The sequence below is a fragment of the Artemia franciscana genome, chromosome 12 (genome assembly GCF_032884065.1).
Source record: "Artemia franciscana chromosome 12, ASM3288406v1, whole genome shotgun sequence".
Classification (NCBI taxonomy): domain Eukaryota; kingdom Metazoa; phylum Arthropoda; class Branchiopoda; order Anostraca; family Artemiidae; genus Artemia; species Artemia franciscana.
In genome coordinates, this window is record NC_088874.1 from 4,167,455 (window position 1) to 4,195,387 (window position 27,933).

A 27,933-nucleotide genomic window follows, 5' to 3' on the forward strand; every position below is an offset into this window, starting at 1 on the left:
TGATTAGTTTTAGTTCGATAGTTCGTTTAACACAATTTAAAGCAACTTTTTAGCAATTAGGTATACGAATCGCTCTAAGTACTATGCCACTCTTATGGCATAGTGGATTGGTCTCTGCTTGGCAATATGAGACCTTTGATCCTAGCTGGCCCAGGGCCAACGCAAGGATCTTTGTTGTCAAGAAGGAGCGTTAACCCATAGACTTTGAGTAATTAGTAGTTTTAATATCAATGATTAGTTCCAGTTCATTTAAGATGTTTTTAAGAACTATCTCGTGGAGATTGGGCTCCATCCAAGCAAAGAAGTCGTAATTACGTGTTGATAAAAAAAAAAAAAAAAAAAAAAAAAAAAAAAAAAAAAAAAAAAAAAAAAAAAAAAAAAATGTCGATATGAAGTTGTGTCAAAAAGAAACTTTTTTTTTTGCTTAGAAAAGCAAAAATAAAGTCTAAAAGCCTTTTTGATGAAAGTATTTAAAAATAATCTTTGAATGGGAGCCGTTTGTGAGGTATTAAGTTCTAGATGTATGATTGTTTCTTGGAAAAAAGGTTAGTGATTCTAGGTAATTTTATTTTGAACTTATTCAAACTGGTTATATACTGGTTATTAAACAAACTGAGTTACCGTCCTCAGTGCAGAATAAAACTGATACAAATGCAAAAAAAAAAAACTTAAAACAAAACACAAAACTAAAATAGGATAACCCTTTTCTGAGTAACGGTGAAAAAATAAGGTTGAGTTACCGTTACTCAGAAAGGGTCATCGTATTTTAATTTTGTGTTTTGTTTTAAGATTTGTTTTTTTTTATATTTGTATCAGTTTTATTCTGCACTGAGGACGGTCAAGCAGAGGTCTTGACCGAAATATTTGTATAATTTAAAAAAAATTTCACTGGCTATTTATTGTCCTCGTTTTGTTCTTTTTTTCGTAATTTTATGTTTTATCATGATTAGCCAGTGTGGTCTCAGAAACTATTTATCAGGAGCTGAGCAAAGTTGTGTCCTATCTCTGTTTATGTGGATTATTTTGATGGACTTCGTCCTAAGGAACACAGCAAAGGCTAAGGGAGAACATGATGTCAAATGGGAAGGAAAACTGTACTGACGCAGGGTGTTTTTCGCAATTGACAAAAAGTTAAGAAGAATAGGAAGATTAGCGTGCGAGATAAGAGTAGAATATTGGAAGTATGGAATATTGGTATATTGGTCAGGTATGGTTCTAAAGTGTGGGCGCTTTGAAATTAAGAGACAGATTTGTTAAATGTTTTCAAAGAAATTGTCTATTGACAATTTTAGGTAGGCTACTCCTTTGACTTGACTGTGTATCAAATATATACAGTACCAAAAATGTGACCTTATCCTGCTTCTGTGGTTGTAATGTAATGAAGTCTAAGATGGCTAGACCACATTTTATGAATGAAGGACGACAGATTGCCAAAGTTTTCGCTTTTTTTGGCTATTAAATAAAAAAACTAGTTTTTTTTATTTAATTTCTGAACGTTTTTGAATTAATGCATATTTGATTTTGGCTCTCCGCACATAAATTCTTAAAATGAAATTTGCATATTAATTCTTTTTTTGGCTAAATGGCTTTCTATTAGTTTTGATCAGACGATTTTGAAAAATAAGGGGTGGGGAAGGAGGCCTAGTTGCCCTCCAATTTTTCGGTTACTTAAAAAGGCAACTAGGACTTTTAATTTTTAACGAACGCTTTTATTAGTAAAAAATATACGTAACTTAAGCTTTAACTTACGTAACAAACTTTTACATTCTTATATTTTTAATATGCATATGAGGGGGTTTGTCCCCTAGTTAATACCTCGCTCTTTACGCTAAATCTTAAGTTTTGTCCCAATTCTTTAAGAATGACCCATGAATCAGAAAGGCCGCAGAATAAATAGTTGAAATTACTAAAAATACTTTAGCACAAAGAGTTAGAGAGAGAGAGAGAGAGAGAGAGAGAGAGAGAGAGAGAGAGAGAGAGAGAGAGAGAGAGAGAGGGGGGGAAGAGAGAGAGATAGAGCGATCGGTATATTTAAAAACAATCGTAGCATAGCTAAATTCAATTTTTTCACAAAAATCATACATTTAAACAAAAATCACACACTACAACTCAGCGTTAAAAACTGATGTGAAGAAAGGCACAAATGAGTTGGCGTATCGATTGGTTCGTACTTTAGGGGGTACAAGTTTATTTTGTAACCGAGTTCGGCTATTGGGAGGGGCTGGTTCGGGTAGTAATGATCGGTGGCTCTTTTTGGCTAGGACGAATTTTCCAAATTGGTGAATGAGGTGTTCAAGCCGGACTTTAAGTGGAAATAAATTTAATTTAGCGAGGGCTTGATCATAGGGTATGCCTCGGTTTCGGAGTGTAATCCTTGTTGCTCTTTTCTGGACGGACTCTATGTCGCGTAATAGGTACGCTGTGCAGATAGCAGATGGACCTCACACCGGGCACGCGTACTCGAGCAACGGGCGAACATAGACCATGTAGGCATGGAGAAGACTTTCAGTATCACACCCAAAACATCTCATTTTGGTAAGTGTCTGAAGGCTTGCATTAGCCTTGTGGACGGTTAAATTAATATGGGCACTGAAACTACAGTCACTAGTGAAAGTTACTCCTAAGATTTTTATTTCGTTCACAATCGGGAAAGGAACTAGAGGCATATCTATATTCCGCTTCAGATGGTTGAAACGAATTATCTTCGACTTGGCTACGTTAATGGTAGATCCTGACTTGAGCATTCGGTCTTTAGCTAATCAAATAACTGGTCTGAAAACAACTTTGTTATGATAGTGTTTTCGACTAGGTAAGCGAGCACTATGGACAGATCATCTACAAACTTGTAACGGTCTTCGTGATGGTTAAGCAGGGAATTAATTACAGCCAGGAAAATTATTCCAGCTAATTTTGTGCCTTGTGGGGCCCCGCAAGAAGTATCTGACCATGATAAATCCGAATCGTTTTCGTGGAGTGCAAAGACTTTTTGTTTTCGGCCAGTTAAGAAGTCAAGTACAAGGCCAAGGGTGCGTCGTTTGGCCCCCATTTCCTGGAGATTCATGCCCGCAGTCCGGTGGCGGATTAGGTCAAAGGCCTTTCGGAAATCCACTGCGCAAATGTCGACAAAACAGCTACCTTTTTCAAGCCATTGGAGGACACAGTCAAACATCCGTACTAGGTAGATTGTAGTACTACACTTGGGGAGTCCACCGTACTGGAATTTTTCAATACGCCCATGAATTTGTTTCAAAAGAAACTTGAGTATAAAGGCCTCAGTTACTTTCGCCAAACAAGGTGTATGTGAGATCGGGCGGGGATCGTCGCATGCACTAGGGGCGCGCTTTTTTGGAATAATTCTAATATAGGCCCTTTTCCACTGTGACGGGAAAAAGCCAGAAGCAAAACACTCGTTAATGATGCTGGACAGTGGCAATGCTATGAAAGCTGCATATTCACGTAGCAGTTTGGCAGGTAATTCACCAGGGTATGAAGATGTATTCGGTTTGATCTTCCGTAATTCCGTGTAAACATCAAACTCACTGACTATTATGTTGTTCTCAGGCTCACATTTTTCAAGTATGGTGGACTTTTCATGAGCGGTATAGTTGGATAGGTAGTACAGATCTTGGTGAAGAATTCACTCACTTCTTCTGCACTGATTAAGGACCCACCATCATTGCTGATCTTTACACTGCTGTCAAAAGCTTGGCCGGCCACTTTTTTCACAGCGTTGTGCCACTTTTTGGGGTCTGAAGTAAGTAATTGGGAGGGCATGGTTTCATGACCATACCGAGCTTTGGCTTTCTATTTATCTCCTCCTAAATATCTCGCTCTTTATGCTAAAGTATTTTTAGAACCCCTCATATGCTTAATAATCTCTGTTGGTTTTAAGTTTTAATGCTACTCCTTACTTTCAATTGAAAAAACCTTTTCAAAACCGCAAAAAATACGAAATTCCACATTTTTGTAGATTGGGGCTTGAAATTTTTGCTACAGGGTTCTCTGGTACGCTGAATGTGATGGTGTGATTTTCGTTAAGATTCTATGAATTTTAGGGGGTGTTTCCCTCTATTTTCCCAAATAAGGCAAATTTTCTCAGGCTCATAACTTTTGATGACAAAGACTAAATTTGATGAAACTTATATATTTAAAATCAGCATGAAAATCCGATTCTTTTGATGTATCTTTTAGCATCAGAACTCCGTTTTTTAGAGTTTCGTTTACTATTGAGCCGGGTAAGTTCGTTACCGCGAACTGTTTGATCTATTTGGGATCAAACGAAGATCAAGCCCTCTCCGAATGGGGTGGGAAGAAATTATAAGAAAGAATTTAAAGGAAATTGAATTTCATGGAAGGGGGCAAAGAGGGAAGCTTCGAATAGAAAGCAGTAGAGAAGGATCCTTCGGGATGCGGAGCCGACATGCTCAGACTTTTATTGAAAATTGTAAAAAATATTTCTTCTTTTTCATAGTTCACTGACTTAATTAGTTTTAATAGGTCTAAGAAGCTATTTTTTTCACCTAAGACCTACCAATAAGGCCGAACCAAATTTCTCCCAAGACCTTGTTGAATGTACAGGCACCCATAACGAGTACTGAAAGCTAGACTCAGAATATTCTTCTGGAAAACAATCAAAAATAAATTAAGGATGACCTTCGGAGGCCAAGTTCAAAGAGTTCACGGTCGATTATATCAAGGTAAAACAATTTTTTTTTTTATCAGGAAGAAGGCTGATGAAAAACTAAATAGTCAAAGAAACACAGAGTTTTTTAATTAATCAGTTAATTGAAAATTCCTGCATCAATTACAAAAAATAACGCAGAATTAATTAAAAATCAACCCTGGATACAGGCTTCCGTTCGTCCACTCTAATTCCTGGGGTTAAATGTACCTTTTCCACAACTAACTGATTTCTTGATATCTTAACTGCCAAATCTTTGGTATCAGGGTAGTTAACATGAAATGCATTCAGTGTATTTGGAAAGTCTAGATGCATCACAGCGCTATAAACTTTCAGCTCTTCATGGACATCTGGATCAATATCTTGGAGTGCCATATAGATATCAGATAAATTGCGAATAGATGACAAAAGCTTGGAATCCAACTTGAAAAAGAGAAAAAAATTGAACACAGAGATAGAAGATAAAGGAATTGAAGAAGAAAAAGAATATTGAAGAGTGTATAGAAAGCTATGATTTCAGTCAAGAGAAATAAATAATATCAAACCTACTGTCAACTTAACAATAACTATGTAATCAGAGGAACAAATTACCCCCTCCCCCGCCCTAGAATTTGAAGAACATCTTTTCATGGTATTTTTTTGTGAAAAAAAAATCAAAAAATAGAACTGCCCCCTTATATTTCGCAATTTTTGTATCTTTATAAAAAACGGCAACATAGTCCTTGACCCCCCCCCCAAGCATTTCCATGAATTGGTGTCCCTGCATCCGAATGTAGAATAATGGCAGATGTGCTACAGTAACATTTAATAAAGAATATTATGAGTATAGTGAATTTATGAGCATTACGAAGCGATACAAAAAACGGAGAAGAATAAATACTTCGACAATTTTTGTTGCAAATAATGCAACATTCTCTATTTAACATTTGAACTATTTAGAAGCCAATTAAAGCTCATAACAAAATTCCTCAAAATATTAAAAAAAAAACATTAGTCCATAAGAAAACTCCATATTTAGTCCTATATAAAAGTCCTATATAGAATATAGAAAAAATATTTAAATGAATGTTTAATAAATTTTTAGAGCACTTAATAGTTTTTTGAACAAATTTTCTCCTAAAGTATCTTAGACAGGGAAAATTTTTCAATAAGTCTTTCGAGTAATTTTTTGCTGAACAATAATAATATAAAGTCCATAAGAAAATAAGAAAAATCAAAGAATACTGATTTTTGACATTGCTATAGATTGTGACAATACCCTATGCAGCACAAACATGTACATACCCGAGAAGGGGGTGTGAGTACTTAGGATCCAGTCCGTTCTCTTAGGATAAATTAAATTTTTGTTTCGAAAAAGGCTTTAGAAGAAAGCTGATTTGCACTTTTTGTCAAACAAACAAGTGTAGAATAAAAAAACTGAATGGCAACAAGCATCATTAATAAAGATAAAATATTATAAATACAAGACAAAAAAACAAAAAAAAAATACAAAATTATGTCTCATTTCAAAAAAAGAAAATTCGCTCATTACTAAACATATCACTCTACAAATTTTCACTCAAAACAAAATTCGGAGGTATGCTACTACTACTACTACTACTAACGGTTCACTGCAGTATCAAGCCGCCTGAGGTAACACAGCTACACACGGTCTTCCTCCATCTCAATCAACTCAACGCCCCCCTCTTCACATCCTCCCAGGAAGTTCTCATTTCACTTAAATCTTTCCTTGCGACTTCCTCCCAACCCAACCGGGGATGACCTGCTTTCCGTTTGACCCTAGACAGTTGGCTGAAAAGGGCAATCTTCTGCAATCTGTCATCCTCGATCTGCAGAGCGTGTCCTAGCCATTTCAACTTTTCTCTCATTATAGCCTTAGAAAGCGGGATTGGACCACACTTTTCGTACAACCTACTCTTTAAGATTTGGTCAGTCAGTCGGAAACCCCAAAACAATCCGTAGCGATTTCTCTGGAAAACATCTAAAAAATAGTACACCCACATACAAAAAACAGTTAAAAATAATAGAAAGCAGTCAAACGATAAAAAGCCAGCAGAATAAAAACGGCGAAAAATATGAAATAAGCGTCGGAAATGGAAAAAATCTGGAGGAGAGAAAATATCGGTCAATAGATTATGTATAAGTAAAAAGGAAAGTTCATCAAACGCTTAAACTAAATAGGGGGTGAAAAACGGAACGAAGTTTATAAAAAGGATGATCTTAATGCGATAAAAGAAGGCTTAACCTTAGGAAAAAGAAGGGCGCAAGATCAACTAATGATAAACTCAGGGACATATGATTCCATACTGTTTCGATATCTTCCACTGCTGTTATATATTGTGGAATAAGTAGGGAAATTGGAGGGATTTAGTGGAAAATGTATGAGCAATGTACATTTTTCTATATATTTCAAAATTTTCGTATAATATACTTCTATTTGCCTTTTTTTATAACTCCTACCCCTTCCACATAAATATAACCCCAAAAGAATTATTCCGCACATGTACCTATGCTTTGAACCACTTTCCGTAACCTCTTCGAACACTGTACATACTTTTCATAGCCTCTTCGTACATTTTAGCTTATAGGTAAAATTATTTCAAAGAAAGTCTTGAACATCGTTGCCAATACTTTTAGATAAATTGTGCCAACTTTTCTGACCAAATTGTAACAAAAAAAATTTTTTGGAACGTCAGTTTCCATGTCACTGACGAAGCTACTGGAATAAATTGATAGATTGAATAAATTGGTAAATTATTTAGTATAGAATCATAAACCTACGATAATCCATTCTAACAATTCAGATTCACACTTTATAACGTATAGTAGCAAAACTTGATGGAAAAACGTTATGCCAAGACCACGCCTACCTCTGGTTCGAAGGGCCGATGGCCACGGCTTCTTGTCAATAGCCGATAACCATGGCCGCTGCTATTGTAGAGTAAAACTGTTATTTACAACAAACTAATGCTTTAGATTTTAGTACAGTATTTCCTGTCATATCTTTATGATATAGTTAGCGGCTTAGTGCAACGCGATGAGCATCCACCACTTTTTATAATTTAGATGTGACGTAATTTCCAAATGATGAGCCTACGATTGTGGCCTCACCCTAAAACGAGTGTGTCCGTATGCTAATGTCCTTAGTGGAAAAGCAAGAAACTTGCTAAAGTCTCAACTGTCTGGTCGTCAGCTCCGTCACGTCAGCCACCCACCATCCCTGTCGTGCTAACGAACGTTCCTTCAAATATTAATGTGCATAACCTGGAGAACCAGCTTCAATTTTTGCAGAAAATTAGCTGCGCAGATAAAGTAAAACACATAGTAAAAAAAAAATGGACTGGTTATTCATTTGATCGATGAAGAGCCGGCCACTGCAGCAATTGCAGCTATCCCCCTCCTCACATTGAAAATGTGTACCAGAGTTACCATAACTGAACGTGCGGGTATTTTCAAGATGGATCCCGATTATGATGTCTTCCAGGGCTTGATAGCAGCGTTGTAAGTGCAACAAGGTATGGAAGTTCTAGAATAGTGCAACTGAACTTTAAAACTAAAGAAGAACTTGATATTGCAATCAAGTTTGGCATCAAGATTGAATATTGCCTATTCCAAGAGATTCTGCCAATTGAAAAGCCTAAGCAGTGCCTAAACTGCCAGGGATTTGGGCATTTCGCAAGGGACTGTAAGGACCATGTTAAATTTAAGCATTAAACCTAATTAACAAAACAGATTCTTCATTTTCTTTAGATAGTTTGGTTATTTTTTAATTATTCATTTTTCTTTTTATTTTCAAAATATTTTCATTCTCTGCCACCAAATGCTTTTCAGGAATTTTTCCTGTAGCTGAAACACGCCAGGGAAGATCATGGGATAGATTAACTTCTTAGTTTAAAGTCTAGTTTAACTTCAGCTTAAAAGTGTTCGGAAAATCTCCCCGCACTAGATATTCTCCCTGGAAAATTTCCTTCACCCCGCGGATAATCCCCTCCTCTCAATAATTCCCCTTCATAAATCGAAAAAGTCCACAAACAAAAAAGAAACATGATAATGCACTGAGTCCATCAATACCAACATCAATTTTTTCAAACGTCGCTTTTCACAATAGAGTGAACGCTGAATAAATTTGTCCTTTGCCCTAAATTTATATAAATTACATTTCAGTCTTTAATTTGGTTGCAAAATTCTTACTAGTAACTGCAGGCTGCTGACGTCATTTGGATGTATGAGTTGCGGTTTGATTTCCAGCAAGGTCAACATTTGATAAATGATGATAAATTTCTTAAATAAATGAATTAACTTTAAATAAATGATACAAAATTTTTCTATTGTTATACTTGTTGTTTATAATGTCTCCTCCTTTAATACTTGGAGCTGTTCTTCGATTTTTTTCTTTGAATCAGAAAAACTATAATAAGAACAAGAAAAATAAGAACTAAAAATATAAAATAAGAATCTACAAATAAGAACTAAAAAAAGATGCTAAAACCCCTGGAATTTCACTTTCATTCTCTATAGCTACACCCTTTTGGATCAGTTTTTTTGGCATATCAGAACTTTTAGAACCAGGTTCTAAAATTGATTTTGTAACACTCCATATTTTCTTACTATTGTTCCCATGAATCTGGAGTTTTTTTTATCCATCTAATGAAAATTTCGTTGGTTCACTTAAATAGTCCTCCCACATTCTCATCTTTTTGTTTATACAGTCAAGAAGACTTTTAGAAGCCCATGGTCGCCGTGGGAAAAACCTCCTGGAGTTGCAGACTACACTATTTCACAGCATTCTTCCATTTTTTCCATAAAAAAGCAGTATCCACGTTATTTTCTTCCTGGAAGTTGGACAAAACTTCCTGGAGTTGTAGACTACACTCTCTTCACAGCATTCTTCCAATTTTTTTCCATAAAAATACAATGAAACAACTGGAAAGCAATATCCACATTATTTTCTTCTTACAATGACGACAAATCTATTTTACCCATTTCCTCTTTAAAAAGTTTTATATTATCATTCAATAAATTCAGAAATTTCAAATTTTGGTTAATCTGGTGACTTAAAATTTCATGTTCTTGAGCTGAATACGATGCCAAAATGGGATAATGGTCAGACATATCTGACACTAAAACAGAAGTCAGGAAACTTGAACAAAAAATATCGTATGAGACGTTTGCGTCACATGTCGAAGAATAGCAATAGACGGATATAATCCGAGTGCAGCCATCATCGAAAGAATTTCAACTGCATCTTTTTTAAACGGAAAACCGAGATCTGTATTAAAATCCCCCATCAAGAACAACTCAATATATTCTAACTCGGGTATCCTCTTAAAATTTCTTTCCAGATGAGCAAAGAATTCCGGGATTGATCCAAACGGAGGGCGGTATATCTCACCAATTTATTTGCTACATTTACTTCACTAAAGAGGTTCAAAAACTCCTTATATATAAGTCATTAGGCTATCATTTCGAAATGAGAACCTCACTTATACCTCGCCCTGGGCAACCCCACTTACAAGCTGAATATTGCTCATAGAAGAGGATAACCTTTAACAGTTTAGTTGAACCATAGAAAAATTGACAAAATAAAGGATTCTGGTATAGCCGAAGCTGCAAATAGTAATGGGATTTAGAATATTCATCACCTTGAAAATCACGAAAATCGTTACTCTAATTATCTCACCATCAAATAGATACGACAGACCTAATCTTTCATTTTCTAGCAGAGCATAAATCTTCACATAAATCTGGAGGTCTACCCGAGTTCACGCCGGCAAGGAAGAGAAACGTGTGAACAAGAAAACAAAAAACCGACTGAACTAATTTTGCAAAACAAAAAGAAAACAGGAAAAAAATAATAATCTCTTGAAAAACCCACAAAGAAAACAGGGTACAGCATCATAGACCGGGGCAAACTTTAACCAATAATTGGGCCAATTAAACACATCAGCAAAAATTCCTTATAATCAGTCAGAAACTCCCACAACTGGATTTCGCGGATCTGAGATTGCTTGCAGTAAATCATAACAAGTGTCGTAGTGCTTTTTCCATGATGTGTTTCGCAGATTGTTAAGTGCGCTAATTGCGAGGGGATTCATCATAACAATAGCTTGAGGGGTGGTGCTTAAGAAGCACCACCCCATTCAAGGGGTCTAAGGAATATTTAATTCATCTGCTCGTGTGTATTTTCTAAGTGATGATGATTTTTACTCTGTCGTGTCGTTATTTTAAATACTTCGCTTTATACTTATATATAAATAAATAATAGAATTATAATTTACAATATTTTATAATTATATAATATAGATTATAATTCAAACTAATAAATAAACTTACTTTTACAACAAACGAAGGTATGGTGACAAGACAGGAAGCACAAGAGACGCGAAGAACATTTTTGAGTAGAACCAAAAATTTCAAAAGATTTTCTTTTCCCCACAAAGACGTTCCGAGTGAAACCATGGCAACACGTAACACGTTTTTTTCCCCAACATCACCTGGTTTGACCTGAAAACATTTTGCCTTGGAGTAAATAGCCTTTAATAGCTCCGTGTCTGAAATAATAAATATACTTATTAACTTAGCTTTATAGATCTATGTTAATTTTTTCTTTTTTGTTCTTGGATTTGTCTTTCTTGTCCAAATTACTAAAGTGGGAGAACAGGTCCTTCCTTTTTCATCGAATAATTGTTTTAAACAAATTATACTCCACAGATTAGCCTATTTTGCTTCTTATTCGAATCTGTTGGCCTCAAAATGATATAATGCGTATTTTACTTCCTAAGATGGCAGCACCCCAAAAATTCATATCGGTCGGGCACCAATATGAATTCTCAACTTCAGGGGTACGAAGATCAGCTAAATACACCTAAGTGAGTGCTAACAACGCTCGACGTGAAAAAGACACCTAACATGATTCGTAAGCAATTTATTTTTCAGTCTAGGAATATTGGCGCTTTTGTGTAAACTTCAATCTTTTTAGCAGACTCTAAGAAAAAAAAAGTTCTTGGAAAATTAATCAGGAAACTTATAATGTTAGTACAAGAAAAACTTTCAAATTCTTAACTCTTTCCATTTTCAAGCTACAGACCGCTGACCAGAACAAAAAGCAGCGTCGCAACTCATTGGCGGATCCAGGATGGCCGCGGGGACTACGCTGGCACACGCATTCCATGCTTTTTTCTGTTTTTCGCTCTTTTTTCAAATTAAATAAAAAAAAACAAGTTTTTTTTAATTGAAAGTAAGGAGCGACATTAAAACTTAAAAGAACAGAAATTACTCAGTATATGAAAGGGGCTGTTCCCTCCTCAATGCCCCACTTTTTACGCTAAAGTTTGACTCTTACTCTCAACTCTACTTTTAAAAACAGTAAAAGCCCCTTTCATATACGGAGTAATTTCTGTTCGTTTTAAGTTTTAATATCGCTCCTTACTCTCTGCTAAAAAGGCTTGTTTTTTTTATTTAATTACTGAACGTTTTTAAATTAATGCATGTTTGATTTTGGCGAAATTTGCGTATTAATTTTTTTTTTTTGCTAAATGGCTTTCTCTAAGTTTTGATCAGACGATTTTGAGAAAAATGGTGGGAGAGGAGGCCAAGTTGCCCTCCAATTTTTCGGTTACTTAAAAAGGCAACTAGAGTTTTTAATTTTTAACGAACGTTTTTATTAGTAAAAAAAAATATAAGTAACTTACAAATTAACTTACGTAAGGAACTTCTATATTCGTATATTTTTATTATGTATATGAGGGGGTTCGCCCCCTCGTTAATACCTCGCTTTTTACACTAAAGCTTTAATTTTTTCCCTATTCTTTAAGATTGACCCCTGAATCACAAAGGCTGTAGAATAAATAGTTGAAATTACTAAAAATACTTTAGCGTAAAGAGCGAGGTATTTAGGAAGAGATGAACCCCTCCATATGCGTAATAATCTCTGTTCGTTTTAAGTTCTAAGTTTGCTGGTCCTTATTTTCATTGGAAAAAACTTTTTCATATTTATTTTTTCATTTTTTTTTTTAATAATGCTAGAAAATCCTGCGCCCCCTTCATGTAATTTCTCTTCTCCCATGACAAATTCCTCCTATGGAAGATCCTCCCACATAGCCCCCTCCCCTCTAACCCCCTCCCAACCAAAAAATCCCCCTGAAAATGTCTGAACACTTCCAAATAACCATTACTGTATGTAAACGCTGGTCAAAGTTTGTAACTTGCAGCACCTCCCCCAGGGACTGTGGGGGAGTAAGTAAGCCCCAAAGACATAGTTATTATGTTTTTTGACTATGCTGAACAAAATGGCTATCTCAAAATTTTGATCCGTTGACTTTGGGAAAAAAAATGAGCGTGGGAGGGGGCCTAGGTGCCCTCCAATTTTTTTGGTCACTTACAAAGGGCACTAGAACTTTTAATTTCTGTTAGAATGAGCCCTATCGTGACATTCTAGGACCACTCGGTCGAAAAACAAACAAATAAACACGCACCCGTCATCGTTCTTCTGGCAAAAAATACTAAGTTCCACATTTTTGTAGATAGGAGCTTGAAAATTCTACAGTAAGGTTTTCTGATACGCTGAATACGATAGTATAGCTTCTACAGTAGGGTTCTCTGATACGCTGAATGCGATGGTGTGAGTTTCGCTAAGATCGTAAGACTTTTAGGGGGTATTTTCCCCTATTCTCCAAAACAGGGCAAATTTTCTCAGGCTCGTAACTTCTGATGAGTAAGAATAAATTTGATGAAACTTATATATTTAAATTCAGCATAAAAGTCCGATTATTTTGATGTATCTATTAGTATAAAAATTCCGTTTTTTAGAGTTTCGTTTACTATTGAGCCGGATCGCTCCTTACTACAGTTCGTTACAACGAACTGTTTGGTAAACTTGTCAATTTGGTAGAATATTGGCACCCGTGTCACATTGACCCCCCCCCCCCTAAGATGTTGCGTCAGATCCGCCTTTGTACCAATTAATTGCTCAGTTGGATATATAATTTCGGTATTTTTATGCAATAAAGTTGGTTTTGCATTAATTTTTTTCTTTTTACAAGAAAGATAAGTTTGGCAATGCTGGTTGGGAGAGCCAGTTCAAAAATAAATTTCATTTACCCTTGATATAGTCATTTTTGGAATTTATACCATCGAACTCTTTCATATAGGTAACTTACATTTATCACCGCCATCATCTTGTTTTGTTTCCCAAATCTCAATGGGTGAAAAACTAGAAAGTTCTTTAGTTTCTTCCATATGCGCATGTCCCTCTGAGACTTTTGGCAGATTCTTATACCTCCAAGCTATTTTAAGTTCATCTTCTTTTTCCTCTACCATTCTTCGAGGCACACCAATGGGTACTGACTTGGAACTCGACGACTGGGTCTAAAAATACACATCAAAAATGAATAAAGTAGTTCAAAAAAATTAATTCTATCAGGACAGTAACATTCAGTGGCACACTAATTAAAATAAAGACATATAAATGACATTGATTCATACAAAATTACAAATTATTATTCTCATAATGACAAATTATATTGCTCATAATGACCTTTTTAAAAAACAACGAATTTTAGTAAAAGTTTGATCGAATATCTTTCTTTCTTTCTTTCTTTCTCTCTCTCCTCTCTCTTTCTCTCTCTCTCTCTCTTTGTTCAACAACTTCCTCAGCTCTTTCCACACTTGTGTCTTAGCCTGATTATCTTAGGCTTGATTTTAAAATCCAGAGTACCACGGATGACCGACTTTCTGTTTAGCCCAAGATAATTGGCTGAATAGGACAATCTTTGACGATATGTAATCCTTCATCTGCAGAACTTGCCCTAGCCATCTCAAGCTTTCTATCATTATAGCCCTATAAAGCAGGATTGAACCACACTTTTCGTACAGCCTACTGTTTGAAATACGGTCAGTCAGTCGGGTATCCAGAACAACCCGTAGGCAATTGCTCTGGAAACACTCTAAGCCTTGGCTATTCTACTTTTAACATCTTCACTGCTCCCACCGTCTTTACTAATAATACTACCAAGGTAAGTGAAGCTGTCCAACAGATCAATATTTTCTTAACATTAGTTTTCAAACCTGTTCTAGCACCCTGAACTCGCAGAACCTCTAAGGGTTCATTCATTTTGCTCACACTTTCAACTAGGATTCTTAAATCATCCGTATAATCTTTCTGTGACATTGCTCTTCCCGTGCTCCTTAAGACAAAATCCCTCAAAATGGTTCATATAAAGGGGGATAAAACACAACCCTGCTTAAATCCTGATTTAATACAAAACCAGCTGTTAACCACATTTCCTACCTTAACCACTGCAGCGTTATTCTCGTACATAGCACTAATCACTTTAATGCATTTGTGTGGTGTACCATACAAGGATAAGACCTTCGCTGAAGCTCATGTATCAACAGAACCGAACGCTTGCTCACAATCTACAAAACTGAAGACCAAAAGTGTTTGATAACTCATGCACTTCTTAATTATTAACCTAAAGGTGAACATTTGGTCGATACATCCTCTACCTTTCCTAAACCCGCACTGTTCTTCTCTTAAAACTTTGTCTACTTCGTCCCTCAGTCTAAAACGTATCATATCAATAAGTAATTTGCTACCTGCAGAGTCCAGACTAATGCCTCGATAATTGACACGCTCACTCATATCACCTTTCTTACACAGTGGTTTAATTATGGTTTTCCTAAAGTCGCTAGGTGCTTCCCCGTTTTTCAAAAATCCTATTCACAATCTTCCTTAGCTTATTTCTTACCTCAGGGCCACCACATCTAAGAAACTCATTTACCACACTATAAGCACCTGGAGACTTCTTATTTTTTAATCATTTTAGAAGCCTACTGTCGATAATTCTTCCTTACAAAAAAAAATCTTCCTTCACATCCAAGGTATAAATTCTTTTAGTTTTCATATGATCTATTACAAGTCCCTTCTCCTCTCTTTACTGTATCAATTTTTTTAATAGTCGGCAAATATATTGATACATATTTATGTCCATATGTGATTGCACTCTAAATCACAAAATAGAAGCTTGAAACTTTTGCAGTACGTTTCTCTGACATGCTGAATCTAACGGTATGATTTTTATTAAGAAGGCTTGACTTCTTAAGGACGTTTCTCCCCTTTTATGAAAATCAAGCTAATTTTTTCTTGTGGCTTTTAATGGGTAACATTGAACTTAATAAATGTTCTATATTTGGAATCAGCATAAGAAGCCAATTATTGTAATGTATCAATTGTTACTAAAATTCCGTTTTTTAGAGTTTTGGTTACTATTGAGCTGATTCACTCCTTGCTCACAGTTTGTTACCAAATCTGTTTGATAAATCATGCCTGCACACAAAGAAATAATCAAAACCAGAATTATAAAAATTATTGAGGAATGTTCAATCTATTAGGGTTCAAACTGTAAGAGAATATAAGAGGATTTTCTTTGGAGGGGCATTATTTCATAGGATCTTCTTGGACCAATTTTAGGATGCATTAGAAAAATGTGAGTATTTGAGACAATAAACCCTTATTTTGATTGAAAATATTTGCAATGACTATTTTTCACCAAAACAAGAAATGAAGGTCATTAAGACAGAGCTGTGAAGATACCAAACTGATTAAGTAACTTTTTAGAATATATGAGATTTAAGCATCAACATGTTAAGTTTTCTTAATAAAAATCTCACAGAAGGTTTTGGCTATCCTATACTAAATCCCTTTTGGACCCCAGTTTGAGTAAACCATTAAAAAAGAAAAAATACAGTTTTCAAACTTTCAATGTAGGCCCAAAACTTATTTCTGTGAACTTTAAGATACTTACAGAAAAAGGTTTTCCTCTAATCTCACTTAATTCTGAGGAGTATTTTTTTATCAAGACTGTAATGTGCGTGCAACAACATGACAGCTCCCATATTATTGCAAAGAATCAACAAGAAAGTTCACAATGAAAAACAATCAGCGTCTACAGATTCATAATTTAATTCATAATTTCACACATTTAAGATTAATTTGAACAAAAATTCAAATTTAGATATGTAAGAAACACCCATAAAAGTTTCAAGCAAATGTCACAGCAAAGTAAAGACATTAGTTATACTGTATAATGTTCTTTTAAGCTACCTCAAGTAGGGTGGTAATTTGGATGGGGGTTGGTCATCCTAAGGTCCACTAATCATAGAATGTAAATTCCAGGCTATCTGCAATCTCAGTGAGTCAGACAGCAACAAAAGATCAGTTATCCGCGGAAATTGCGTCGCAATTTAATCAGCTAAAATCGGAAATCGTAAAACTGAAGTCTGAGATTGAAGAAAAGGACACAATAATCGCTGCGCTTCAATCTACACTAGATGTTCAAATAAAAGCGACTGACTCGACCAACCAGAGACTTTTGGAGCTAGAAGTACGAGATCGGAGGCTGAACCTGATATTACACGGACTAACGAAAGAAAAACATGGCGAAACTCTACAAGCTAATTTCGAAGAAGTCATGAAAAACAACCTTGGTCTCGAAGACAGCCCCAAGATAACAAGGTTATTCCGAATTAAACAAAGGTTCGACAATGTGTCTGTTCGTGCATCGAATTCCACCAAAAAGGCAGCATCGCCTGTTATGTTCTCGTGCCTGAATGAAATGGAGGTTCGAACTGTACTAAAATCTGTTGGGAAACTAAAAGGATCGGGCATGCGGATATGCACTGACCTGCCTCCTGAACTCAACGCGCGAAGAAACCTGTTACTGGCAAAAGCAAAAGAAATACACGAGTCGAAGTCTTTTGCATTCGTTCGACTTAAGCAAAATGGTTCGTCTTTAAAGTTGGAAGTGAGAAATGCTAGCAATGATCAATGGATTGCATACGATGATGTTGCTGTATCTTAAAGGATAACAAAAACTGTTGAATTGAAGTAAACGCACTGAGTTAAACACTGTGATGGGTGTTTCTGTTGAACGTTCTTTGTGCTTTTTTCTAGACTTAGTAGTAGTAGTAGAAATAATCAAGTTCCGTTTCTGTCCTGGTTCTTATTTTTCAGGGTCATCACATGTCTTTCTGTTTGGTACACAGTCTCGTGTAAGTAACCATCCATCCAGATTCAAAGCCCCGGATTCTCTGGTAAGTCATTATATTTAGTAATTTAAATGAGTTGGGAAATACCGCTAAAAAACTACTCCGTCTCCAAAAAAGTCCCCTGGATCTTGCAAAGCATTTTTCAAAGCTGGGAATCCATAGTAAAGATGATCGTGATTTTTTTATTGATAACCTCCCTGAAAATAATTATTTGTTACCGGAAAAAGTCCCTAAATACCGACCTACGCCTGGAAGTTTAAGAATCGCTTCCCTTAACTGTAGGGGATTCTTAAAAAGCCTTGACCAATTGTCGTTGTTCCTTGCTAATCACGGAGTTGATATTTTTGGGGCTTGTGAGACATTCCTTTCTGAGTCGTCTGCCCCCCTCGCTCGTATAGATGGGTATAAACATTTATTTAAGAACAGAGAAACACGGAAACACGGTGGTATTAGTATGTTTGTTAAACATGAACTGGCAACTAAAATTATTACGGATTTTGATAACCTTTATGAAGAAATGCTTTTTGAATTTATCCTTGTGGAAATTGAAACTAAGAGTGAAACTCTGCTTTGCTGTGTGTTATATAGACCGCCTTGTGGGTCACCAGCCAAATTTTTGGAATCTCTCGATAAACTGTTATCTTCCATGCTAAGTCGGTATAAAAAACTACTATTTATGAGGGATTTTAACATCGACCTCCTTGCTCCGTCTAAACTCAAACAAGCTCAAAATAATTCTAGCTTAGCAAATGAATTTATTTCTTCATTCCTTAGTACTGGAATGCTTCCTGCATGCCGTATCCCTACTCGCGTCACAGACACTACCGCGTCTTTAATTGATAACTTATTCACCAACCTGGATCTGAAAACATGTGATGTGATTATTTATGATGATTCTGATCATTTTTTAATCCTTTCAGAAGTTACACTTGATAAGCCAAAAGTAGAACATCCTGAACGGAAAACTCGAAAGCTTGATGCAGAATCGATTGAATCTCTTAGAAACCAATTAAATAATATTAACCGTAGTCCGTGTTTGGATAATCAGGATGTTGATCAAGCAACTAATTATTTTATACAAGAATTTGAAAAGGCTTTTGATCGTGCGTGTCCTGCGAAAACAAGTAAATCAAGACGCCAAGAGCCAAGAAAACCTTGGATCTCTAAAGGGATTGTCCAATCAATTAAAATAAAAAATCAACTTTATAAAATCCGAATAGAGAACCCAAGTGAAGATAACAAGGAAAAATTCAGATTATATATAAACAATTTAACTAAAGTGATCCGTGCAGCAAAAGCGTCACATTATACGAAACTTTTTGCAGAAGCTTCGGGTTCCCCCAAAAAATCTTGGGAGATTATCCATGGAATTATTGGAAAGAAAAAAATGTCTAAATTTCCTGAATCTATAAATCATGGTCCTGAACTGGTGTCTGATAGACCTGGTATAGCAAACGTGTTTAATAAGCATTTTGCCAATGTTGGTGTACGTGCGGTAAAGGAGTCTGTAGCTGCTAATAATTCTGAACAAAGAAATAAGTTTGAAGATTACCTACCTCCATCTTCTTTGTCTTCGCTATTTTTAACGCCGACTTCAAAAGAAGAGCTGATAAACATAGTTAATCTTCTAAAACCTGGTGGAGCTGAAGGGATAGACGGTTCATCTACCCGACTGTTAAAACTAATTATTGCTAATGTAGCTGACCTCCTTGTGCATATTGTGAATATTTGTTTCAGGAGCGGGAAGTTCCCATCATGTTTGAAATCTGCACGTGTTATTGTTCTGCACAAAGGAGGAGACCCTAAAGACCCATCTAATTATAGACCTATTTCAATCCTTTCCGCGTTTGAGAAAGTTATTGAACGGTGCATTTACAAGAGAGTAAATAATTTCCTAGAAAAACACAAATACTTTAGTAAGTCACAGTTCGGTTTTCGGAAAAGCCATTCAACGGAACAAGCTATCCTAGCGGTCACGCAATATATTCATGATGCTCTTGATCGAGGTGAAATTCCAGCATCTATATTTATTGACATAAAAAAGGCATACGATACAATCTGTCATAAGATTTTACGGAGAAAGCTTGAGAATTGCGGTATTCGAGGACCTGCTAATAACCTGATCATGTCATTTCTGTCTGAGAGAAGCCAGTATGTTGATGCTGATACTACGAGATTTGAACTGATCTCTTTGGATGGACAAGTCGGAGTTCCCCAAGGGTCAATCCTTGGCCCCCTTCTATTTTTAATTTATATTAACGATATTGATAATTCTATGAAAGATCTCGGCCTCACGGTTCTATTCGCGGATGACACAGCCCTCAATATTAGTGGTCCTACTGAACTTGTACTACGTTTAAAAATGAAAGAAGGTTTTACATATCTGCTTGAATGGTTCGCAGCGAATAATTTATGTATTAATACATCTAAAACCAAATTCCTGATTTTCTCTCAGATTTCAAAAGCATTGCCAACTTTTAATTCCCTAACAATTGAAAAATGTGATACTACGATCAGCAGAGTCCACCATCTTCGGTATCTAGGAGTGATAGTTGATTCGAATTTAAGTTGGAAGGAGCACATAAATTGCCTGAGGGTAAAGGTTGCAAGGAACGTCGGTATGATCAGGCTTCTTAAACCTTTTCTCCCTTATGATGCCCTGCGGTGTATTTATTTTTCGCTAATTCATTCTTACTTAAATTACTGTCCTCTTGTATATTTGAATACTTTTCGATCGAATATATTACCATTGATAAGGCAGCAGAATAATGCTCTCCAAATTCTTAAGCTTTTTGTACCATCTCCTGATTCTTGCCCTAATAAGTCGTCAACTAAAAGTCTTCCTCTTTTTTTGAATATTTTGCCCCTTGAATCTTTTATTGTTTTTCATTCTATTTTATTTAAGAAAAAACATCATTCAAATTCCCCACCTGAATATTTTTATGAACCTGATCTATTTTCTGGAAATAATTCCGATCACGACCATAACACGCGTAATCCTTGTAAAGCCCGGCAACCCTTGATAATTTCAGAAAGATCAAGATTTTCATTGAGAAACACAATATTGAGGGTTTGGCAAAGTTATCATAATGTAATCAAACTTGAACTTTCTATTAATACGCTGAAAAACAAAATAAAATCAATGCTCATAGAAAATGTTTAATGTAAAATGAAAAAAAAAAAAAATAAAAAAATAAGTAAATAAATAATAAATGTGTGGTTTATAGCGGTAAATCCCAACTTAGTCTGGTGGTTTGAATCTGGAACCTGGATGGATTATGGTTAATTTATGATATTATTTTATGTTGATGTAGTTATAGCATACAGTTTATTTAAGTGTCTGCCATTTGGCCTCGAGCCCTCTCTCTGCCAAATTGGCTTTTTATATTGAAATTATGTAGTAATAAACAGAACTTGAACTTGAACTACACTCTTATATAGTTAAACTATTAGCGAGATGGCTAGTGCACGTTCTACAAATGAAGGATGACATATATCCAAAGTTGTCCTTTTTCCTTAAACTGCCTAGGGCTAAACAAAAGTTGGTCGTCCTCGGTTGGTGTAGGAGGATGCTGTAAGGAAAGAATTAAGGGAAACAAAAACTACCTGGGAGGATGTCAAGAGGGAGGATTTGAATAGATTGGGATGGAGAAGGAGCGTGCGTAGTTGTGTTGACCTCATGCAACTTTATGCTGTGTTGAGTAATTGGTAGTAATATTAGCATTTTTGATCCCTCTCCCCCACCATAAAATTTAAAACTACAATAATGATGATGAACTTCAGATCTAGTTTAAGCAATACCAAGTTGAAACTAATACCTACCTCTTCTAGCATCTCATGATTCAAGGAACAGAATAGATTTTCATGGCCATTTCTCTGTCCTTCAACTAAAAAACGATGAGCAAAATTTCTAGCCAAATATGCTGATGTATCTTCAATTAATATCGCTAGACCTCCAACAGGAATTCCATCAGCTGAAAAAAGTACAGTACCTCAAGAATTGTGAAAATTTCCCCACAAACGCATTAGATTTTATCTGCATTTATGAAGTCGAGTCTGAACTTTTTCATGAAGGAATAACTTGTCAATAGAGGAAACATTAGGAGCCCATATAGGTCTTTCTAAAGCAGAGAGCAATAATACTATTAGAAAAATTGTCATTGTTTGTAAAGAAGAATCTGGTATTTTGTGTAAACATAAAAAATTCCATTGTTTGGGTTCTGGGTGAAAAAGGGGGGGGGGGCAAGTCCCTTTTTGGTTCTGTCTTAATGTTGCCAAAAAAAAGTTTTCTCTCAACTTTTGCTTGGGTCAACTTTTCTTTCATTCTAGGTTTTGAAACATAATCCAAATTAATTAAGTAGGATATTAAGCTATTTTATGAATTTTCATGAAATTTAAGACACATTTTAATAGATTCTTGAAAGCCTTGTAAATCAGACATAGCAAAGGCATGAGGTGAAAGCATTTAACTTGTGCTTAATTTCTGTTTTTAATCTATTTTTTGAAAATTCCAATGTCATTGCAAAAAGGATGTTCAAGTGAATATTAAACTATACAAATTAAACTCTAACAAATATTATATTATAGTTTCCTTCAGAAAATAACTCTAAAATGTTACTCTTTTCCCACATATAAAAACCACCACTGTCATAACTGTGTCCCAGCTCCCCTAATTGGGTCAGATATAGCACCAGGCTGTATAGGCTATTAACTGACCCAACAGGGGGATAGGCTATTAACTGACCCACCACATCCCCAACAGGGGATGTGGTGGGACACAAGTGAAAAGAAAGTGATTATTGTAAAGGATATGAGTGGAGAATAGGATAATAGAAATCTTAAGATAACCCTGTATCTAAATTGGGCTCTTATTAAGGTCAACTAAGCATAGCTCTTACTGCACTCCGGATTTAATTCAAATGTCTGCTCTTTTAAGGAAATATCAGATATGAAAAATAAGTATATACTATCCAATTCTCTATTCAATGCTCTTTCCAGACCCAATCATTGCTACTTTCACTATTGTGAGTTAAGTTTACTCATAGGCAGGGCAAGATTTACAGCTTTGATACTTCTAGGCCCAAGTGTTTTTGCTGCTCCATTTTTATTAGGTTTTTGGGGAAATCCCTAAAAATTGAGGGATAGTGGAAGCACTGAACATATTACAACTGATGAGCCAAAAACAAGGAAAGAGAGAGGTGATACTGAACTCTTAGCTGACATTCTTGGGAGGCATCTGACACCTTATAAGTGGCTACACAACTACTATATAATACTATATAATACGTTATATGCTGAGCTTATACTATAATACTACTATATAATATGTTATACTTATAATACTTATAAGTGGCACAGTAACTGCTGTGTTGTTTCAAAATCACTTTTCTGTGAATATGTAGCTCAGCAGCAGATTGAGAAAAAAATGGCTCAGTAATAATTTATTGTGCCCCCTGGCATTGTGTGCCCCTAGGCTCGGGCCTAGTCAGCCAATTGGTAAATCCAGGCCTCCTCATAGGATAGAAATAAGATAGAGAAAAAGGAAATGTACTATTTGATTCCTAATTCAAAGCCTTCACAATAATCCTTATCTTCACACTGGTGTAAGCAGTGGCAGACAAAGGTTACAGTGGGGCCTAGGCAACATTGTAATTTCATAACCATTGTTCAGCCATTACACATACTTTGTGTTTGGTTAAAACAAACAAAGATAATTTATTAAGAAAAACACTAAAATAGGTATACCAAGATTGATTAGTTATATTGCCTTTTTCCTCTTAATTCTGCAAACTCGTCAATTAGTTTGTCATAATTAATAATTTAATGGTAAACCATACAATTTTTATTGGCCTAATGTGGATCTTAATTTTTTTTTATTCTGGCCATTACTGATAATGATCTTTTGTCGCTTGTATTGATTATTGGAAGAGTTAAATAAATTCTCAGAATTAGATTTAAATTAGGAGATAATCTATAATGGAAATTGTAAATAACTTTCTCCATGTTTCCACCAGTATGAGAAAATATCAGTAGAAATCCCAAAAATCTTTCTTTTATACTACTTGGAAAAATATAGCAAATAATGACAGTCAGCTGATCAACAAGAGACAGATCAGTTGCTTAAAAAATAATTAGAGAGTAAAATTTGACTTCCTTTATTTTGTTCACTATTGTGAGTTGTAAATCATTTGATACAATAGAAATAGATTCTTTGAATATTGTAGATGACAAATAGTTTATAGTACCAGTTCTGTAGTTTGCGCATTTCTTTGTGTGTTCTTGCAAAAATGAATTGAACTCAGACAAATATTCCAAAGTAACCATAAATTACCATTATTTCACTAAAAAATACTTTTTTACCATGAAACACTTAAGAGTATTAAGAAATACTTTAATTTTTGCTGCAACTCATTTAAGCACTTCCTTCCAGTATTTTTATGGCACTTGGTATTAACCAAGTGACATATAGCAATCGCAAATTCTGTCGGTCTGTCTGTCTGTCTGTCGGTCCTGGTTTTGCTACTTTAGGCACTTCCAGGTAAGCTAGGACAAAGAAATTTGGCCGGAAAATTGGGACCAGAAATCTTAAAAAATACTTAAAGCAGAGAGATCAGGATGAAACTGGATGGGAAGAATAAAAACAAGTCTAAGATACCTAACTGACATAACCGGACCGGATCCGCTGTCTATGGTGGAGTTGGGGGGGGGCAATAATTCGGAAAAATGAGGTATTTGTAACTTACAAACAGGTGACCAGATTGTAATTAAATTTGATATTTAGAAGGATCTTGTGCTTTAAAGCTCGTATTTTAAATTCCGACCAGATCCTGTGACATTAGGGGGAGTTGGAGGGGGAATCCGGAATTCTTGGAAAACGTGAAAATTGGGGTATTTTTATCTTACGAATAAGTGACCAGATCTTATTGAAATTTGATATATAGAAGGATATTGTGTCTCAGATGCTCCATTTTTGACTCGAATTGGATCTGGGGACATAGGGGGTTGGAGGAGAGAAACAGAAATCTTGGAAAATGCTTAGACTGGAGAGATCGGGATGAAACTTGAGGGGAAGAATAAGCACAAGTTCTAGATACGTAATTGACATAATTGGAACGGATCTGTTCTCTTTCGAGGAGCTGGGGGGGGAGTGTTAATTTGGAAAATCTAGAAACATTGAGGTATTTTTAACTTAAGAATGGGTGACCGGATCTTAATGAAAGTTGATATTTAGAAGGAATTCATGTCTCAGAGCTCTTATTTCAAATCCCGACCAGAGCAGTCGACATCAGGGGGAGTTGGAGGGGGAAATCGGAAATCTTGGAAAACGCTTCGAGTGGAGGAATCAGGATGAAGCTTGGTGGATAGAATAAGCAAATGTCATAGATACGTAACCGTAGATACATTGACGTAACCGTACTGGATTCGCTCTCTTTGAGGGAGTTGGGGGGAGGGGTTCAGTGCTTTGGCGAGTTTGCTGTTTCTGGAAGTGCTAGGACAATGAAAATTGATAGGCGTGTCAGGGAGATGCACAAATTGACTTGATAAAGTTGTTTTCCCAGATTCAACCATCTGGAGGGCTAAAGGGAGAGGAAAATTAGAAAAAATGAGGTATTTATAACTTACGAGTGGGTGATCGGATCTTAATGAATTTTGATATTTAGAAGGACATCATGACTCAGAGCTCTTATTTTAAATCCCGACTCGCATTAAGCCTCTGATTTTCCTTTTAAATCAATCTTTTGATTCTTAGAATTTTGTTAGAGCTCATACCATATGAGCTCTTGGCTCTTTTTGCCTTGTTACAAGTGCCATATGAGGTCTTAGCTCTTGTTTTTATTTATGATTTATTTTTCTAGTTCAGTGTCAATACATCAGGTAATTTAGATCTTTAAAAAAAAAATTAAGTAAAGTTAATGTTGTCAATGGAGTTTTCATGCTCTGACAACTTCTTACATGCATTTTTCCAATAAGTTATCCTTTTTGTTACTAGTGTTGTTTGCACAGAAAATAATATACATACTTAAGACTACAATAAATTGTTGGTTTAAGTATAAGCCAACCAATCTCTTTTACTGTTTCCCCCACAATTAATTGGTCAGAATATGGGTGCAAGAGTTAATTTTCTTGTGATTGGTTTTTAAGCATTTATTGCATTGAATAGAAGATGATTCCAAGGATTTTTTGTGATTTTTTAGGTAATATTGTACTCTTGCATAGTTTCTGTGAAGAATTCTGGTAAACTATTAAAAAATCTTTTATTTTATCATTACTTTGAGATGATTCTGAATTTAGTGAAATTTGTGAAAACAATGACAATTGTTGTAATTGTTCTCCATCTAAGGTTAAAATTTGTCCAACAATCTTTTCATCTGTTTTGCCCCTCCATCTTGATCTACTTTTTGTTTTCTTTCTTCACTTACATTAAATGTTTATAGGTGCTCAAAGAAAAGAAAGAAGAGAATGAAAAGAAAAGAAAGAATTGTGAAACAAAAGTGCAATTTGTGATATTTCATATTATATAATGTTGATTACTACATTATATTATTTAAACATAATATTATATTACATTTTATCTGTAATATTTATAATTATATTATATTGATTAACAATCTAATAATGTTATAAAAACTTAAATTGGATATTAGGAATTCCAGAAAATATTAACTATGCATTCAAAACAATCTATTTACAATTGAGTCTAGGCACTTAATCCTAAATTGCACAATTTTTACTGAAAACTCACATAAAATACAGTACATTCAGGAGACATTGATTTTAATAACTAAGTTTGACTCACTTTACAAAACTATAATAGATATATTCCAGGGTGAAATCATTTTCACCCAAACAAGTTTTAAGGGACTGTTGGGTATACATTCATAAGGATGAAAGCACTCATTTTAATGCAGACAAAATTTATTGAATTTATTCAGACATTGAGGTCTGAATTTATTGTGCACATCAAATTTTAATGAGAAGAGAAATCACCAGTGCAACAGCACAAACACATAAAAAAAAATACATCAATGGTTAGTTTACATATTTAATATATACTATGCTTTACCCCCACCCCCCTGAGGTGCAAATATATAGCCTAAATTTGTTTCTAAACTATTACAGATTTTTATACCCCATATTTAGGTCATTTTTAAGAGGTCAAAAAGTGCTTAAATCTGAATTTGTGATAGAAGCGATTATTATATTTGTAAAGAGCATAAAAAAAGGCATCAAGTGGTATATTCACTTTATATGAAAGCCAGTAATACTGTTTGCACCAATTTTACCTCCTTATCTAGCCTACAGAAAGACATACACTTATTACCCAAGAAACTGTCAAGTGAATATACACCCGAGCCAATCTTCCAAGATCCATGGCTAAGCTTTCCTTTAATAACAGAATAAGAGCTCCCAGAGGAAACAAGCAATTTTTTGTGAAATGTCATGATATTCAGATCTTTGATAATAATTAACTATCCGGCCTATCTTGCCTCGTGATTTCAGGCTGAAATTAAGCAGCAGCAGGGCCTCAATTCAATGGGTTTGAGTTCCCCTCTGTGATAGACACCTTGGGAACTTACTTCCTCACTTCAATATATTTTAAAGTTTGTAATCTTCTCCAATATCACTATTTCCAGGTTATCATTTAATTTATTTAGTCCTCCAAGGATCGAGAATAAACTGACAGGGTCGTTTCAGGGTGAGGAGAATTTTTAATTTATTTTGCGCTAAACGTCATCTATTGAAAATGACCAAAGCGAATTTTCTCTACAACTTCTGGTGGGTACGATTGCTTCATGTGATTCTCTTCTTGACTAACAATGCATAGAAAAATACAATAAAATGTTCATGGCCTGTAATATCTCAAAGCAGTATTTTGAAAAGAGAAAGCCCTGAATCTAAATTTTGACCTCTGAAAGGTTAAGAAAGAAATATATGCGAGGATATACATATTTCCTAAGGAATTGCTTGAAGCCGTGTTTTCATGTAGTGTTTAACAGCAAGAGCGGAAAATAAATCAACAAATGACACTACAAGAAATAGTTTTCTCTTAAATCCACTGTTTAAATATATTTATCAAATTGTGTTTTCTTAGTTTCAGCATTCTGCTTAGTATTTAGGATGATGGGGCAAGGTTTCGATGACTGCCCCTTGCGCAAGAGTCGCATCAAGTGCAGACCATGAAAGGCACAACTACGAGTCTACTT

At 35.3% G+C, this 27,933-nt stretch overlaps 1 protein-coding gene across 2 annotated transcripts in view; it reads right to left on the reverse strand.

The window, feature by feature from the left end:
- Positions 1-4,754: 4,754 nt before the first annotated feature.
- Positions 4,755-27,933, reverse strand: part of LOC136033596 (elongator complex protein 4-like) — a 142,896-nt gene continuing 119,717 nt past the window's right edge. The window contains exons 1-5 of one of the 2 annotated variants that reach the window (XM_065714373.1): positions 27,051-27,453; positions 21,551-21,702; positions 13,840-14,047; positions 11,015-11,232; positions 4,755-5,104 (exon numbers count right to left, since the gene is read on the reverse strand). In XM_065714373.1, coding sequence (XP_065570445.1) covers positions 4,829-5,104; positions 11,015-11,232; positions 13,840-14,047; positions 21,551-21,702; positions 27,051-27,171 — 975 coding nt within the window. In that variant the 5' untranslated portion in view covers positions 27,172-27,453 and the 3' untranslated portion in view covers positions 4,755-4,828. Of the gene's footprint in view, positions 5,105-11,014; positions 11,233-13,839; positions 14,048-21,550; positions 21,703-27,050; positions 27,454-27,933 lie in introns of those variants that run through there. The other variant, XM_065714374.1, reaches the window with a different exon arrangement.